Here is a 14421-nt window from a genome sequence, read left to right as displayed (position 1 = left end):
AAGCAAAAAGAAAAAAGCCAGAAGTGGTGCTGTGGCTCAAGTGGTAGAGCGCTAGCCTTGAGCTGAAGAGCTGAGGGACAGTGCCCAGGCCCAGAATTCAAATCTCACGACTGAAAAAAATAAATAAAATAAATAAAAGCTAACAGTAGGCAGTGATTAGGGGATAAGATCCAGGTATACCCTGCTGTAAAAAGCACTCTCATTTTAAACACTCAAATGGACAATGCTGGTGGCTCTTGTTAGTATGATATAGGCTATGCTGGGCTCACTTACCTTCTCATTGTAGTTGATGGCAATCACATCCCCGGTGGTGAGACAGGCAAAATTTCTCAATGCATTTTCTAATCTGCAGACATGTACTGTCAAGGCAACATGGCAAAACACACACCTTTAATGAGAAACACGTGCTTGTGAGGAGCTGTAGGATTACTGTTAAGACAGGCAGAGTACCCTGCTAGTACTAAATCTTCTGAAGCTTTAGTACAATGGTGAACTCTGTGATTAAGTACCTGGACTGCCAATGAAATATGGAGGAACCTCCTCAAGCTCAGAACCTAGACCACTCTGTCTCTGAGTGTGAAGCTGACTAACTCCTTCACACCTTGGCACATACTGTGGCCAGCTCCCAACCTTCTCCCGTTACATGCAAAATCTGCCTTCATCCTGTCCATCAGTTAGAACTGTTATCAGGCTGACTCAGCTGACAAGAATACCCTTTCTCCTCCACTAGCTAATTAACTATAGAAAGCTTTTGAAAGCAATCCTATGATGATTTTGTATTGTAATATTCAACAATACAAAGCTCACAAGAGGCTACTGCTATAGAGGTAGGGTCCCTTTCTGGTCACTAACAGCAAAAAAACATTTCCAAGACAGAGCTCTGAAGGACAAGTTAAACACATCTTCCACAGGATGCCTCCTCCACTCTCAGCAGAGGAAGACTCCACTCAATGAGTGGTGGGCAGAGTGCCCAACATGCCCCTTTTCTGGGACCAGCCATGAGGGTACTCAATATAACCATTATGTCTAGGGCAAGATTAGAAAAGGGTCATCAGCAGGTTCCCCACAAGGAGCCTGAAGAGTGAGCAGCAGCCAATGAGGTAGGCAACAGGCCATCTTTCCTTCCTTCTTTCCACTTTGTGTGTGTGCCAGTACTTTTTTCTTCCTCTCTCTTTTTGGTGTTCTAGTACTGGGGTTTGAACTAAAGGCCTGGACACTGTACGTTAGCTTTTTCACCCAGGGCGGGTCCTCTACTGCTTGAGACCTAGCTCTCTTTTTGGTGGTTAACTGGAGATAAATGTCTCATGAACCTTAGATCTCAGCCTCCTGAGCAGCTAGTATTATAGACTTGAGCCACTGGCACCAAGCTAAACTAGAGCTCTTGCGCACAGCCCATATGCAGCATGTCCCTCACCCACACTCGCCCACTCTCTTACATTATAAACAAATATGTCTGGCTTTTAAGCTCAGAGGTGAATATTTAAAAAAATAAAAAACCACTAGAACCTAAATCCTTTGCTAAAGCGGGCACAGGATTACCAAAATCCATGAAATGAATAATGGCAGGTAGTCCTCCTCCACAGAGAAACATTCTTATTTCAAAAGGATACACTGCTTTGGGGTTGGTGATGTCCAGAAAGTCTGGGCTCTGAGGCTGGAATTTGGAATATGTGGCCACTTGAAGGTTGACACTCTCCACCTGAACCAGGCCCCCTTCTTCCAACAGCAAATTTTGCATCATCTAAAAGGAAGAAGGCTGAATGAAATTCCTTGAAAATGAAATATAACCATGACTGCCAACCCTCTGAATTATGCCAATTATCAAGAACTCTACCATTACCAAGCAAACATCATAACAGGAATTGGCAGGAGGTGAGCTAAGCCTCAGAACACTGTATTTGTGACAGCATGGCAGCTGAAGCACTTCTGTGTCCCCAGCCCCACCCAATCCACCCAGGGACTCTTCAGTCAATCTGATATAATTCAAGTACAAAGGAAAGGAGTGAGGGCAGAGAAAAGAGGAAAAGGGAAGTGCATGGTTCAATATCATATGTGAATGCCTGTCACTGTAGGCTACTCTCTCAAATGCTAAGTAGTCCTGCTGGCCTTGCTAAGGTAGCCCTTGCCTCAGGGCCAAATTTTGTAGGATCTTCTGCCCTTGATACCTGCACCCAGGTCTGAAATGACATCTAAGTCAACCTGATCCGTATCCATAGCTACCAAATACTATGTTTTGTTTAAGGCACTGAATGGTGCACTGTTCCAAATCTCTACCTCTTACTGAGGCCACTCTCTTTAGAGGCAAGACTCTCTAATGTGCACACACATGCTGGGGGTATCCCTGCCTACAAGGCCCTCAACCGACAACAAACCAAAATCTGCAGACTCTCCAGAGACCCTAGAGGCCCCACTTACCCAATGGGGGAGGTAGCAGATGCCTTCATCAGCTACAAACTCCAGCACACCACAGTGTGTCATGCGGTCCGAATTTTTATTGGTCAGCTTGAACAGCATGGGATAGGTAATGTTAAGTCGGCCTAAGAAAAAGAAGGTTATGAGGCAGAAACCAGGTAGGCACCCCAAGACTTAAATCCTGGGAAGTAGGGTAAAATTTTTTCATCAATATCTGGAAGGAGACTCCTGGTCATGGGGCTTGAACTCTAGGCTTGGGTGTTGTCCCTGCGCTCTTCAGCTCAAGGAGAGTGTTCTACCACTTGAGCCACAGTGCCACTTCCGGTTTTCTAGTCGTTTATTGGAGATAAGAGTCTCACGGATTTTCCTGCCTGGGCTGGCTTCGAACCTCGATTCTCAGATCTCAGCCTCCTGAGTAGTTAGGATTACAGGTGTGAGCCACTAGCCTGACTGGAAGGAGACTTTTTTTTTTTTGTCGGTCGTGGGGCTTGAACTTTGGGCTTGGGCACTATCCCTCAGCTCTTCAGCTCAAGGCGAGTGCTCTACCACTTGAGCCACAGCGCCACTTCCGGTTTTCTAGTGGTTTATTTAAGATAAGTCTCACAGACTTTCCTTGCCTGGGCTGGCTTTGAATCGTGATCCTCAGATCTCAGCCTCCTGAGTAGCTAGGATTACAGGCGTGAGCCACCGGCACTCAGCTGAGACTCTTTATCACTCTCTGTGGCCTTGTCCCCTAGACTTGAGCGTCTGACCCCACCAAACACCTATGGTGTGACAAAAAGATACTATCACTCCCTTCAGGAAGACAGCATATTAGCTGAAGTGGTAATGTATCAACCTTGAGTGAAAAGCTAAGGGACAGTACTCAGTGTTGAACTCAAGCCCCAGTTCTGGCACAAAAAACACAAAAAACAAGCAAACAAACAAAAATCCTAAAACACAGCATGTAGCCCAGGAGGAAACGCTTAGGAAAACCTAGGTACTTTGGTACAGATTGGTTTCCTGAAATTGCAATTCTAAAAAGTGACATGTTCATTCATTTCTTCATGAGTAATTTAAATGCTACCCATGTACCAGACAAAAATGCCTAACTTCGAAGTTTTCTATTTAAGAAGGGGAGCAGGCATGACCAGATGCTGCTGGTGCTCTGGGAATGTGAGGGTATAGGGAAAGAGGAAGGAACAGGGGACAAATTCTTGGGATCCTGTAGACCCAGGTCTCCAGGCCAGTCACCAGGCCTGTTGTCTGGGGAGAAAAACCAATGAGAAGGGAATTCTAAGCAATAAAATGAAGAAGAACCCTGATAGTTTGTGGAATGATTAGCAACTAGGCAAGTTGACCCAAACCAGGCATGGAAGTGGTGAGGAACAGAAGGGAGACTGGGATGTATCTAGAATCTAGTATCTAGGCAGCTTGGGGTCAGCCTGGTCATGGCATCTCATCTCCTCAACCCAGTAGTCCATGAAGCAAGGGCTGTCAAAAGGGCAGGAACCTGCAAACAGGGCTTTTGGCTTGTTCATTCAAGAGGCACACAAGAAAAGAATGTCTGGTCATAGGTTAGGAGACTAGGGTTCTGGAGGAAGTCTGTAAAGTTACCAATGGTGTTTGCCATATCCAAGGACCTTGGATCCTCTCAGTAGGGGTGGGTGGTACTATCACTATGTACTCTTTATGTAGTGGGCATTAGGGACAGCCCATTCTGTTGGCCATAAGACCCTAGAAGACATTCAGTATGTGACTGGATATTATTTTATATGGTCCTCAAATGATGCTATAAATATCCAAATGGCCCTTGGCAGAAAAAAGGTTCCCCACCCTATTTAGAAGGCAAAGCATGGGGGAGAATTAACATGTCTAGGATGGGATATCTCAGGAGTGGTGATGCTAGGGTCTAAATCCAGGCTGTTGGTTGAAGTTTGTAGACTCTGACACTGGAACAGACTGGAGAGTCTCAGTCTAGATAAATGTTTTAGTATCAGGAGGTAAAATAGGCTTCTGGGCTCCCCTAAAAGTTTAGTGGAGCCCATCATCTGAAGTGATTGGTAGAAAGCTCCAGAGATGCTCAGGAAACATCTCATTATGGAAGTGTGGTGGGGACTATACTATCACAGGAGTGACTGATGCTGGCAGCCCAGGAGCCCAGGGATCATATACTAGGTACTATGTCCCTAAAGCACCACCTAGTGGCAGAAACTGGACTGCTGCAGTTAGAAGAGACTCAAACGCTCTGTCCAGATTCCCCCTGTAAACTACAGGGGTACTTTGGGGCACTCAAGTCCTCTGTGCCCCTTCATTCCTCCAATTGTAGCAGTGACCTTGTATCTTACAACTTACGACTTCCTATATTATATATTTCTGTCTCTTTTGTTTGGTGGCACTGGGGTTGAACACAGGGTCACATACTTGCTACTAAATATTTAAGCCACCCCTCTGGCCCATCCTTCAGTGTATCCTCAGGTCGTCATGGACCACATTTCTCCTATTTATGATTCTCACACAGCTGGGATGACAGGCATGTACTACAATACCTAGGTTTTTTTTTTTTTAATTGATTGAAATGAAGTCTCACTTCTTTCTTTCTTTTGCCTGGGCTAGCCTTAAATCTGGACAATTTTGATCTCCACCTCCTGAGTAGTTGGATTATAGGTATGAGCTATGGAACCCAAGCTGTATGAAAGGGAATATTTCATTGTCCTGGATGAAGCCAAGTGTTCGTGGCCTTGACAGTAAGCAACCTCCACACATTGCCTTGTCTCAGTGGTTCTGCTGACATGTGCTCTCCAGGGATGATTCCTGACATGCTAACACCTGTGTCATGATGCCCCTGTTTTCAGTATCTAAATGGTCAAGTTATTTAAAATATACTTACTGAGTTGATCGAGGGCTGAGGGTGGCATAATAACTGTGGAAAGAATATTTAAGAAACATTAGGAAAATAAAAATAGAAAAATAGACTGAAGGCAGGATATACTGTCCATTATTTCTTACATGTTTTAAACAATATTTTGGGGGCAGCCAGAACTTAATAATGACCTTTTATAAGGAATCTTACTTTAGTGTAATTCAAGGGACTGATTGGTTCCCAATCACAAATGCAGTCATAAGTAACACTCCCACCACCTATGCCCACTCAAGCAAGTTGAGGACATGTGACAGTTTTATTGTAATGCTAGCTTTTAGAGCCCATATGCAAAGTAAGGAGTATAGTTGGGGAAGAACACAAGCATCGAAGGCTCAGGACAGGAAAGATTACTATTCAAAATAAAAACAAGCACATACTCTTCCCTCCTTTCTCCACATCTGACCTGTCATTAGGCCCAGCTAGCATGGATACGGAGAAGCAGCGGTACTGTGTGGAGAAGCGATTCTGGAAGACCCGGGGAATTGGGTGGTCAAACATATTGAACGAAAACTAGAAAGAAGAAAGAGAGGCTGACATTAGAACAGACCAAATGTAACAAATGTTTGTTTTTTGTCCCCTTGGAGTCTTGTTATGCTGACCAGGATTGTTTCAAGCTTCTAGGTTCAAATAATCCTTCTGCCTCAGCCTCTCAGTATGCAGCACCCTTAACTCCTGAGCCTTGACTTCCTTCCCCTCCCTGGGGCCTGACTCCAAGTTTTTTTTTTTCTTCATTAATTATTATTTGTGTGTGGGTCCATACTGGGGCTTGAACTCTGGGCTTGGAAGCTGTTCCTTAGATTTTTCTTTTAAGGCTGGCACTCTATTGCTTGAACCATACCTCCACTTCCACCTTTTTGGTGGTTAATTGGAGATAAGCTTCTCTAGGTCTTTCCTGTCCTGGCTTCAAACTACAATCTCTGATCTCAGCCTCCTGAGTAGCTAGGATTTCAGGCATGAGCTACCGATGCCCAACTTACCTTATAATCTTCATGATTAGCACACTGCCCAAGAATTGGGTGTTTGTTACACAGATACTTGGAAACAGAAAAATGACAACTCAGAGCCAGGCGCTGGTGGCTTCTCAGGAGACTGAGATCGGAGAATCATTATTCAAAGCCTGGGCAGAAAAGTCCGTAAGATTCCTTTTTTTTCCCCTCAAGTCCTGAGGCTTGAATTCAGGGCCTGGGCACTGTCCCTGAGCTTCTTTTGCTCAAGGCTAGCACTCTACCACTTAAGCCACAGCACCACTTCTGGCTTTTTCTGTTTATGTGGTACTGAGGAATAGAACTCAGAGCTTCCTGCATACACTCTACCACTAAGTGTCATTCCCAGCCCCCATCCATTAGACTCTTATCTCCAATAAACTACACAGAAAAAGCTGAAAGTGGCGCTGTGGATCAAATGATAGAGTGCAAGCCTTGAGCACACACAAAGAGGCCCAGGGACAGCACCCAGGCCCTGAGTTCAAGCCCGAGGACCGGAATTTTTTTTTTTTTTTGAAAAATGACCCAGGATCATTTCTTGTTTTAAAGGCAGAGGCAATGTCACCTACAGTAGTAATGAAACAGCCCTGAATCCAGATAGACCTGGCTTCAAATCTCTACCTCCTTTTGTGAGCTTAAGTAAACTAGGTCTGTAAATCAGGTTTTTCATCCGAGTAGAAATGAATGGGAATAAAGGTGTGTTGAGGGGCTGTAGCTGCTAGACAAGAACTAGATGCAGCGATCACAGAACTTGGCACCAGATCTGGGAGCCCCTTACCCCACCCGGGGAAAATGCCCCCTACGGGTTTCCCATGGAGGGCGCCCGATGCCACAGAACTTTCCGGCTAACCGAGTTTATTAAAACAAACCTGTTGTGTGTATAATGAGACTCATACAAAGAAGCAGAGTTACTTTCTACTCCCAAAGGGTTCACGTGAAGCTGAGAGGCATGAGAACCATGTCCAGGGCAAGTGGCGATGCAGAGAAAGTTTCTGGTCAAAACACTGTCACTCCGGTCCGAGGCGCCCCGGAGCGCCCACGGGCCAGACTCGGGTCAGGGTGACTCGGCATCTCTGCCACCAAGCGGTTCTGTTCGTCCGCCAGACCCTGGCTTGATCCCTGGCCTGAGACCCCTACCCAGCTTACCATGGTGGACAGCGCTTCGCAGACGCCGCTTCTCTCCGAGAACGTTAGGGGAGCAACCCCCAAATTCCTTCCACAGCCGCCGCCGCGCACAGATACCCAGACCTCGCTCCCAGCTGAGCCTCTCACCGGAAGTTCCGGACGTTGGCAACTGGGGGCGGCGGGGGGGGGCGGTGCGGAGGCCTGCAATCGGCTGGAAAAAGGAAAAGGGCAAAGGCTCTAAAATCTAAATATTATTCCAAAATAATGTTACACAGTATTTCATACCTCACCCCTCCACAGATAGATAGGTTTAAGTCACTTTAAGTCACGTTGTGTTAGCAACTGCTCTCCCACAAACGGATTTGGTAGCGCCCATCTCCTTAAAGACTACAATTCCCAGAATGCATGCACAAATTCCGGCCTTGGCTTCAGCCGTCATGGACTCGAGCGGAAGTAATGCATAGATCCGCCTTTACACTGGACCAAGGACCTATTGCAAACCTAACTTCTTCCCTCCATCGACGTGGGTTTAATCTATGCCTAGAGGTGTATTTTGGGGGAGGGGGAGGCGTTTCCCGGTTTGAGGTAATAGAAGACTTACTCTTCCCAAAGTCAAGATGTCCGCCGGAACGCAGGGGGTTCTGGGTAAACAAGCGTCGAAGTTTATTTAGCTTCCTGCCTCAGAGGCGGTGTTTCTTTTGCTGACGGCCGGGATTTTCTTAGTCGCGAAGGGCGGAGTACTATTGCCCGCCCCCCATAGGGCCCAATCAGAAAGGAAGAAAGGCTGGCAACTATTGGTTGGTGACTTCGGCCAATCAGAAGAGGCGTAATTTGGCGGGAGTCTTGACTGCCGCGGGGCGGGGGAGGTGAGGGGGAGAGGGGGAGGTGGCTTGAGTGTCAGCCGGAGCGTAGGTTATCAGGCTGCTGTGGCTATGTTCGTGTCCGATTTCCGCAAGGAGTTCTACGAGCTGGTCCAAAACCAGGTGAGTACCAATCCAAGACCTTGCTTGAGGCATTATCTGAGGGGCAGGGATGAGGGCGGGCGGCCGTGGGTGGGTGGGAGGGGGGATGGCTCAGCTCGCCTGTATGTTCCCCTACAGAGGGTCCTACTGTTCGTGGCGTCGGACGTGGACGCTTTGTGTTCTTGCAAGATCCTGCAGGTGAGCCTGGCAGTTCCCAGGAGGTGGGCGTCGAGGGGGGAGCGGTTAGGATGTAACAGCCGGAGTGGGGAGGCTCCCTCGTGTTTTTGTTTTTGCTTTTGTTTCTGGTATCTTTCAAGATCAATCATGAACATCCTAACTATAGGTTTTAAATACTGTCTTGCCAGACCCTGTTTCAGTGTGACCACGTGCAATATACGCTTGTTCCAGTTTCTGGGTGGCAAGAACTTGAATCAGCATTTCTTGAACATAAAGAACAGGTATGAAATTTTAGAATGTGTTTACTGAATTGCAATTCGTGTTTTTTTTTTTTTAAATTGTGCCGGTCCTAGGGTTTGAACTCAGGACCTGGGCACGGTCTTGGAACTTTTTTGGTCACAGCTAGCACTCTACTGTTTGAGCTACAGCTCCACTTGTGGTTTTTTGCTGATGAATTGGAGATAAGAGTCTCATAGGACTTGCCTAGGATCTTTGAAGGTGGACAGCAGCCAACCTTAAGCTTAATTTGTTTCTAAGGTCTTTTAATATACCCTATCTTATGTTATCTCATCAAGAAAATGTAGCATAATTTCCAACTTGAAATCTATGAACATATTCTTCCTTTGGAATAAGCAGTAGAAGCTAAGACTCTTCCATTTCTGCATGGGGCCAAATAAAAGATGGGACATTGTGAGACCTTTGGAGAGAGGTTGGGGCATGGAAAAAGGTACCTGGAGTCCCTGGCCACTTCTAGATAGTTTGGGGAAAGATCACTCTTCCCTAGGAATGTCAGTTATAACTTCAGTTAAGTATCAATAAAGAACGGTTTTGCTGTAATACCAAGAGTCTGATAAAGGACTTCATATTTAGGTGTCTATAATGTGTGAGACTTTGAGTGCTAGTGGCTCACACTTGTAATCCTAGTTGTTCAGTAGGCTGAGAACTGAGACGGAGTTCGAGGCCAACCCAGGCAGACAAATCAGAGAGACTCTTATCTCCAGTTAACCAGCAAAAAAAAAAACCAAAGTGGAGATGTGGCTCAAGTGGTAGAGCATGAGCCTTGAGAGGAAAAAAACAAAAAACAAAGTGAGAAGGTGAGGTCCTGCACAGGAACCAAAAATAAAAATAAAAAACTAAGTTTGGTATGCCCAGGCTTTGCTCATAACGTAAACTTGTATAATGCTATTAGTATAGCAAGGCAATACAACTCATTTAAGATTTAGAAAGAAGGGGGGGGAAGCTGGGAAGGGATGGGAAGGATAAACAAAGGAGGAGGCTACAATGCTTGATAAGAAATGTACTCATTATCTTGCCCATGTAATTGTAACCCCTCTGTACAGTATGTTCACAATAAAAAATATTTTAAAAAAAAGATTTAGAAAGAGACCTCATTATGTGTTTGGGATCTTGGTGTAAGCCTCATTAGCTCCTTGACCCTCTGCCTGAGACAAGTTTGGCAAGCTTCTGCATGCTCCTCAGATGCAGAAAGAACCCAGAGCCTGCGTCACAGTTCTATCTTGGAAAAGAAATAGCCTGCTGAGTCTGCTCAAACTCTTAAGCCCTTTACCATTGGTCAGGGGCTGAATATGTCTCAGCTTTAGGGCTTGGGAGGCTTTAGGGGTGAAGGAGAAGGGGCCTCCTTAGTGCATTACTTCAATGTGTCCCTTCTTTTTTCAGTTCCGTTATTTTGTTCTCATCAACTGTGGAGCTAATGTAGACCTACTGGATATCCTCCAGCCTGATGAAGACACCATATTCTTTATATGTGATACCCACAGGCCAGTCAACGTTGTGAATGTGTACAATGACACGCAGGTATCCAGGCCTTTTGGCCTCTTGTCTTGTATGCTCTCCCCACGGTTTGTACTTTTGTCTGCCACATACACCATTACACCTAGTCTTCTGGGCAACATGTGTGTCCATCTTCCACATGGAATTAGGAATAATCTCAGCATAAGCACTTGGTCTTGTCTACCCAAAGTTGGCTCTCTCTCTCTTTCTTTCTCTCTCTCTCTCTCTCTTTCTCTGATGTATACAGAATTCGCTTGACTTGAGACAGGTAGGGATGAGAACTTAGTAAGCTATGGCTCCACTGCGCTTATTGTTTGAACCCCTGGGCAATGAGCATGTACCCTAGCCCAGAGCAGCTACCTAAGCATTCTTTGATTTAATTTTCCACTCACAAATTATTCAGACCTCCAAATTTCCCATAGAGGGAATCTCTCCAAGAGAAATTAAGATTTGTAGTCACTTAAGTAGAAGAGGATTCATGCTGGGTGCTGGTGACACACCTGTAATCCTAGCTACTCAAGAGGCTGAGATCTGAGGGTCACCGTTGAAAGCTATCCTGGCAGGAAAATCCAAGAGACTCTTATCTGCAATTAACCAGCAAAAAAACAAAAATGGAGCTGTGGCTCAAGTGGTAGATTGCTAGCCTTGAACAAAAAAGCTCAGGGACAGCTCCCAGGTCCTGAGTTCAAGCCCTAGCACTTGCCAAAAAAGAAAAAAAGGATTCACATCTGTCTTAGTCTGCTGTAAGAGACTACCTGAGATAATGGGAATATCCCGGTTCAAGGCTGGTCCAGGCAGATGTTGGCAAGATCCTTTCTTTTTTGGCACAGGGGCTCAAACCTGTTGCATTTGATAGGCAAGTCCTTTGTTACTGAGCTACTCCCCAGCTGTGGCCTACATGGCAGAGTGCCTGTCTAACAAGCAAGATCCTTCCTCCCTCCCTTTTCTGGGGGGTCCGGTCATGGGGCCTGAACTCTGGGCCTGGGCGCTGTCCCTCAGCTCTTCAGCTCAAGGCTAGCGCTCTACCATTTGAGCCAAAGCGCCACTTCTGGCTTTTTTCTTTTTGCTTATGTGGTGCTAAGGAATCGAACTCGGGGCCTCATGCATGCAAGGCTCCACCACTGAGCCACCTTCCCAGCCCCTCCTTGAGCTTTTTTTTTTACTCAAGATTAGTGCTCTATAACTTTGAGCCACAGCCCTACTTCTGGCTTTCTGATGGTTAATTGGAGATAAGATTCTCGTGGACTTTCCTGCCCAGGCTAGGTTCATACCACAATCCTCAGATCTCAGCCTCCTGAATAGCTAGGATTACAGGTGTGAGCCATTAGCACCCTGTCCAAATCCTTTCTTAACTGATAGCTTGGTGCAGTAGGGGGTGCCTGTCATCCCAAACTATATAGGAGGCTGAGATGAAGAGGATTGCAATTCCAAGCCAGCCCAGACAGGAAAAGTCCTAGAGACTTACCTAAAGAGAGAAGCTGGATGTAGTGGTGCAAGCCTGTCACCCAGCAATGATAATGGGAAGCATACAAGTAGATATGTCAGGCTGGGAAAGTGGGTTAGTGGTAGAGTGATTGCCCTGCAAGCATGAAGCCCGGGGTTCTATTCCTCAGTACCATATAAACAGAAAAAGCCAGAAGTGACGCTGTGGCTTAAGTGGTAGAGTGCTAGCCTTGAACAAAAGAAGCTCAGGGACAGTGCCCAGGCCCTGAGTTCAAGCCCTAGGCCTGGCAAAAACAAAAAAGTAGGTATGTCACTCTCTGACAGGAAGCAGGACCCTATCCTAAAAATAACTAGCAGAAGCTGGGCAGGGTTGGCTCACGCTTGTATTCTAGCTACTCAGGAAGCTGAGATCTGAGGATCACAGTTCAAAGCCAGCCCCGGTAGGAAAGTGTGAGACTCTTATCTCCAATAAACCATCAGAAAATTGGAAATGATGCTATGGCTCAAGTGGTAGAGCACTAGCCTTGAGCTGAAGAGCTGAGAGACAGCGCTAGGCCCCCAAAATAGCAGAAAAACAGCTTCAGGCAGTGTATAGCAGTATGTTGTTAGCCTAGCAAGCAAACACCCCCCCCAAAAAAAAAAAAAAAGAGACAAAATTCCTGATGCTGGATAGTATATAAAGAAAAGAGAAGCTGGGCGCCAGTGGCTCACACCTGTAATCCTAGCTACTCAGAAGGCTGAGATCTGAGGATTGCAGTTCAAAGCCAGCCCGGGCAGAAAAGTCCGTGAGACTCTTATCTCCAATAAGCCACTCGAAAACCAGAAGTGGCGCTGTGGCTCAAGTGGTAGAGTGCTTGCCTTGAGCTGAAGAGCTGAGGGACAGCGCTCAGGCCCAGAGTTCAAGCCCCACGACTGACCAAAAAATAAATAATTAAAAAAAGAAAAGAAAAGAGGCCTGATCATGGTACCATAGTAACTGGAGTGTGTGTGTGACAGACAGGGAAGAAAGGAGAGAGACAGATACAGAGAGATCTCACAGTGAGATAAGAAGCAAGATAGCAAACTGAGGAAGCTTAGTAAACTACTCATGCTCAGAGTAGCTAATGGACACAGCATTGTTCCTTTGGTAAGGTGGAGCTCTCAATGAACTAATTATCCACTGGGCCCTGTGTCTTTCCCCATGCCTTTCACCGGGTACTAATGTTTGAACTCAGGGACAATCTCTCTCTTGCTTAGCTTTTTGGCTCAAGGCTTTTTCTTTTTTCTTTAAATTTTCAAAAATTATTATAAAGGTGATGTACAGAGCATTACAGTTATATATGTCAAATAAAGAGTACATTTCTTTCTGGACAACATTACCTCCTTTCCTCATTCTCTTTCAGTTTTTCCTTCTCATCCCCACCCACAAGTTGTATAATTTTTACTTTATTGTTATTATAAAGGTGATGTACAGAGGGATTATAATTACTGTATAGTTCATTTTCAACACAGTATCCAAGCCACATCTTCACATTTTTTTGCTGATAATTGGAGATAAGTGTCTCTTAGATTGGTCTACCCAGGCTGGTACAGCCTGCTGAGCAACTAAGATTACAGGCATGATCCACCAGCATCTGACTTAGGCCCCATGTCATAAGGATCCTACACAAAATATTGAGAACCAAACTTTCAGTGCAAAAACCACATCCAAACCCTAGCACCATCTTCACAGAAGCCAGGTTATGAGATAATAATTGTGTTGATATGTCTCCTAAAAGAGAGCTGTCTTTGCAAACTGAATGTAGATCGTAAGTGGTGTTCAAAAGCTTGTTTTCAGATTTTCCTAATTTCTACACATGTGGTGTACCTCTATGGCTTTGGCCTCATTGAGCAGTATTGAAAACAAAAAAGTGCTTGAGAAGTCTGCAGCTCTTCACCCATAGCTATGTGTACATACTGAAAATTGAGAAAAGCCAGACACTAGTGGCTTTCACCTATAATCATAGCTACTTAGGAGGCTAAGATCTGAGAGTCATGGTTGGAAACTAGCCATGAGACTTTTATCTCCAACTATCTAGTGAAAAGTCAGAAGTGGAGGCTGGAGTGATAGAGTACCAGGCTTGAGTGAAAAAACCAAGCAGGAGTATGAGGCCCCAAGTTTAAGCCCCACTAAGAGCACCAAAGGAAAAAAATAAAACAGGAGTAGAAAATTAGGAAATGATAATGCTCTGTGGGAAAAGAACACATCATGAGCATAGTTTTGTGTCAAGGAAGAAAGAAACCTGATTGTTTTTTGTTTGAAACTTAGATCAAATTACTCATTAAACAAGATGATGACCTTGAAGTTCCTGCCTATGATGACATCTTTCGGGATGAAGCAGAGGATGAAGAGCTTTCAGGAAATGACAGTGATGGGTCTGAGCCTTCTGAGAAGCGTACACGGTTAGAAGAGGTGTGTTTGGGTCTGTTGCAGCATTCTAGGGAAACTATACTCCCAGAGGTCAGAGCTTGCTGGGGGACATAGCTGGGGGCCTTGGTATAGCTGGAGTAGTAGGAAGTTGAGTTAGCAGGTATGGAAACTGACCCTGGGCTCTGCTATCCTGGCTTTGTGGCATCAGGCAAGTTGCTGGACCTCTGAGCTATGGCT

The 14421-nt window shown here is 45.5% G+C and overlaps 2 protein-coding genes across 3 annotated transcripts in view; one reads left to right on the top strand and one right to left on the bottom strand.

The window, feature by feature from the left end:
• Ufd1l (ubiquitin fusion degradation 1 like (yeast)) overlaps positions 1-7577 on the bottom strand; it is a 17639-nt gene extending 10062 nt beyond the window's left edge. Inside the window, exons 1-6 of one of the 2 annotated variants that reach the window (XM_013031590.1) lie at positions 7444-7577; positions 5692-5824; positions 5282-5314; positions 2416-2537; positions 1611-1741; positions 274-346 (exon numbers count right to left, since the gene is read on the bottom strand). In XM_013031590.1, the coding sequence (XP_012887044.1) occupies positions 274-346; positions 1611-1741; positions 2416-2537; positions 5282-5314; positions 5692-5824; positions 7444-7446 (495 nt within the window). In that variant the 5' untranslated portion in view covers positions 7447-7577. Of the gene's footprint in view, positions 1-273; positions 347-1610; positions 1742-2415; positions 2538-5281; positions 5315-5691; positions 5825-7443 lie in introns of those variants that run through there. The other variant, XM_013031591.1, reaches the window with a different exon arrangement.
• Positions 7578-8308: 731 nt separating this feature from the next.
• Positions 8309-14421, top strand: part of Cdc45 (cell division cycle 45) — a 29136-nt gene continuing 23023 nt past the window's right edge. The window contains exons 1-5 of the mRNA XM_013031544.1: positions 8309-8405; positions 8523-8582; positions 8750-8842; positions 10239-10376; positions 14083-14236. Of these exons, the coding sequence (XP_012886998.1) occupies positions 8355-8405; positions 8523-8582; positions 8750-8842; positions 10239-10376; positions 14083-14236 (496 nt within the window). The 5' untranslated portion in view covers positions 8309-8354. The remainder of the gene's footprint in view (positions 8406-8522; positions 8583-8749; positions 8843-10238; positions 10377-14082; positions 14237-14421) is intronic.

The sequence above is a fragment of the Dipodomys ordii genome, unplaced genomic scaffold, assembly GCF_000151885.1.
Source record: "Dipodomys ordii isolate 6190 unplaced genomic scaffold, Dord_2.0 Scaffold141, whole genome shotgun sequence".
Lineage (NCBI taxonomy): Eukaryota > Metazoa > Chordata > Mammalia > Rodentia > Heteromyidae > Dipodomys > Dipodomys ordii.
Note: the sequence above shows the minus strand (reverse complement) of the source record. Positions and strands in the feature narration are given on the sequence as shown.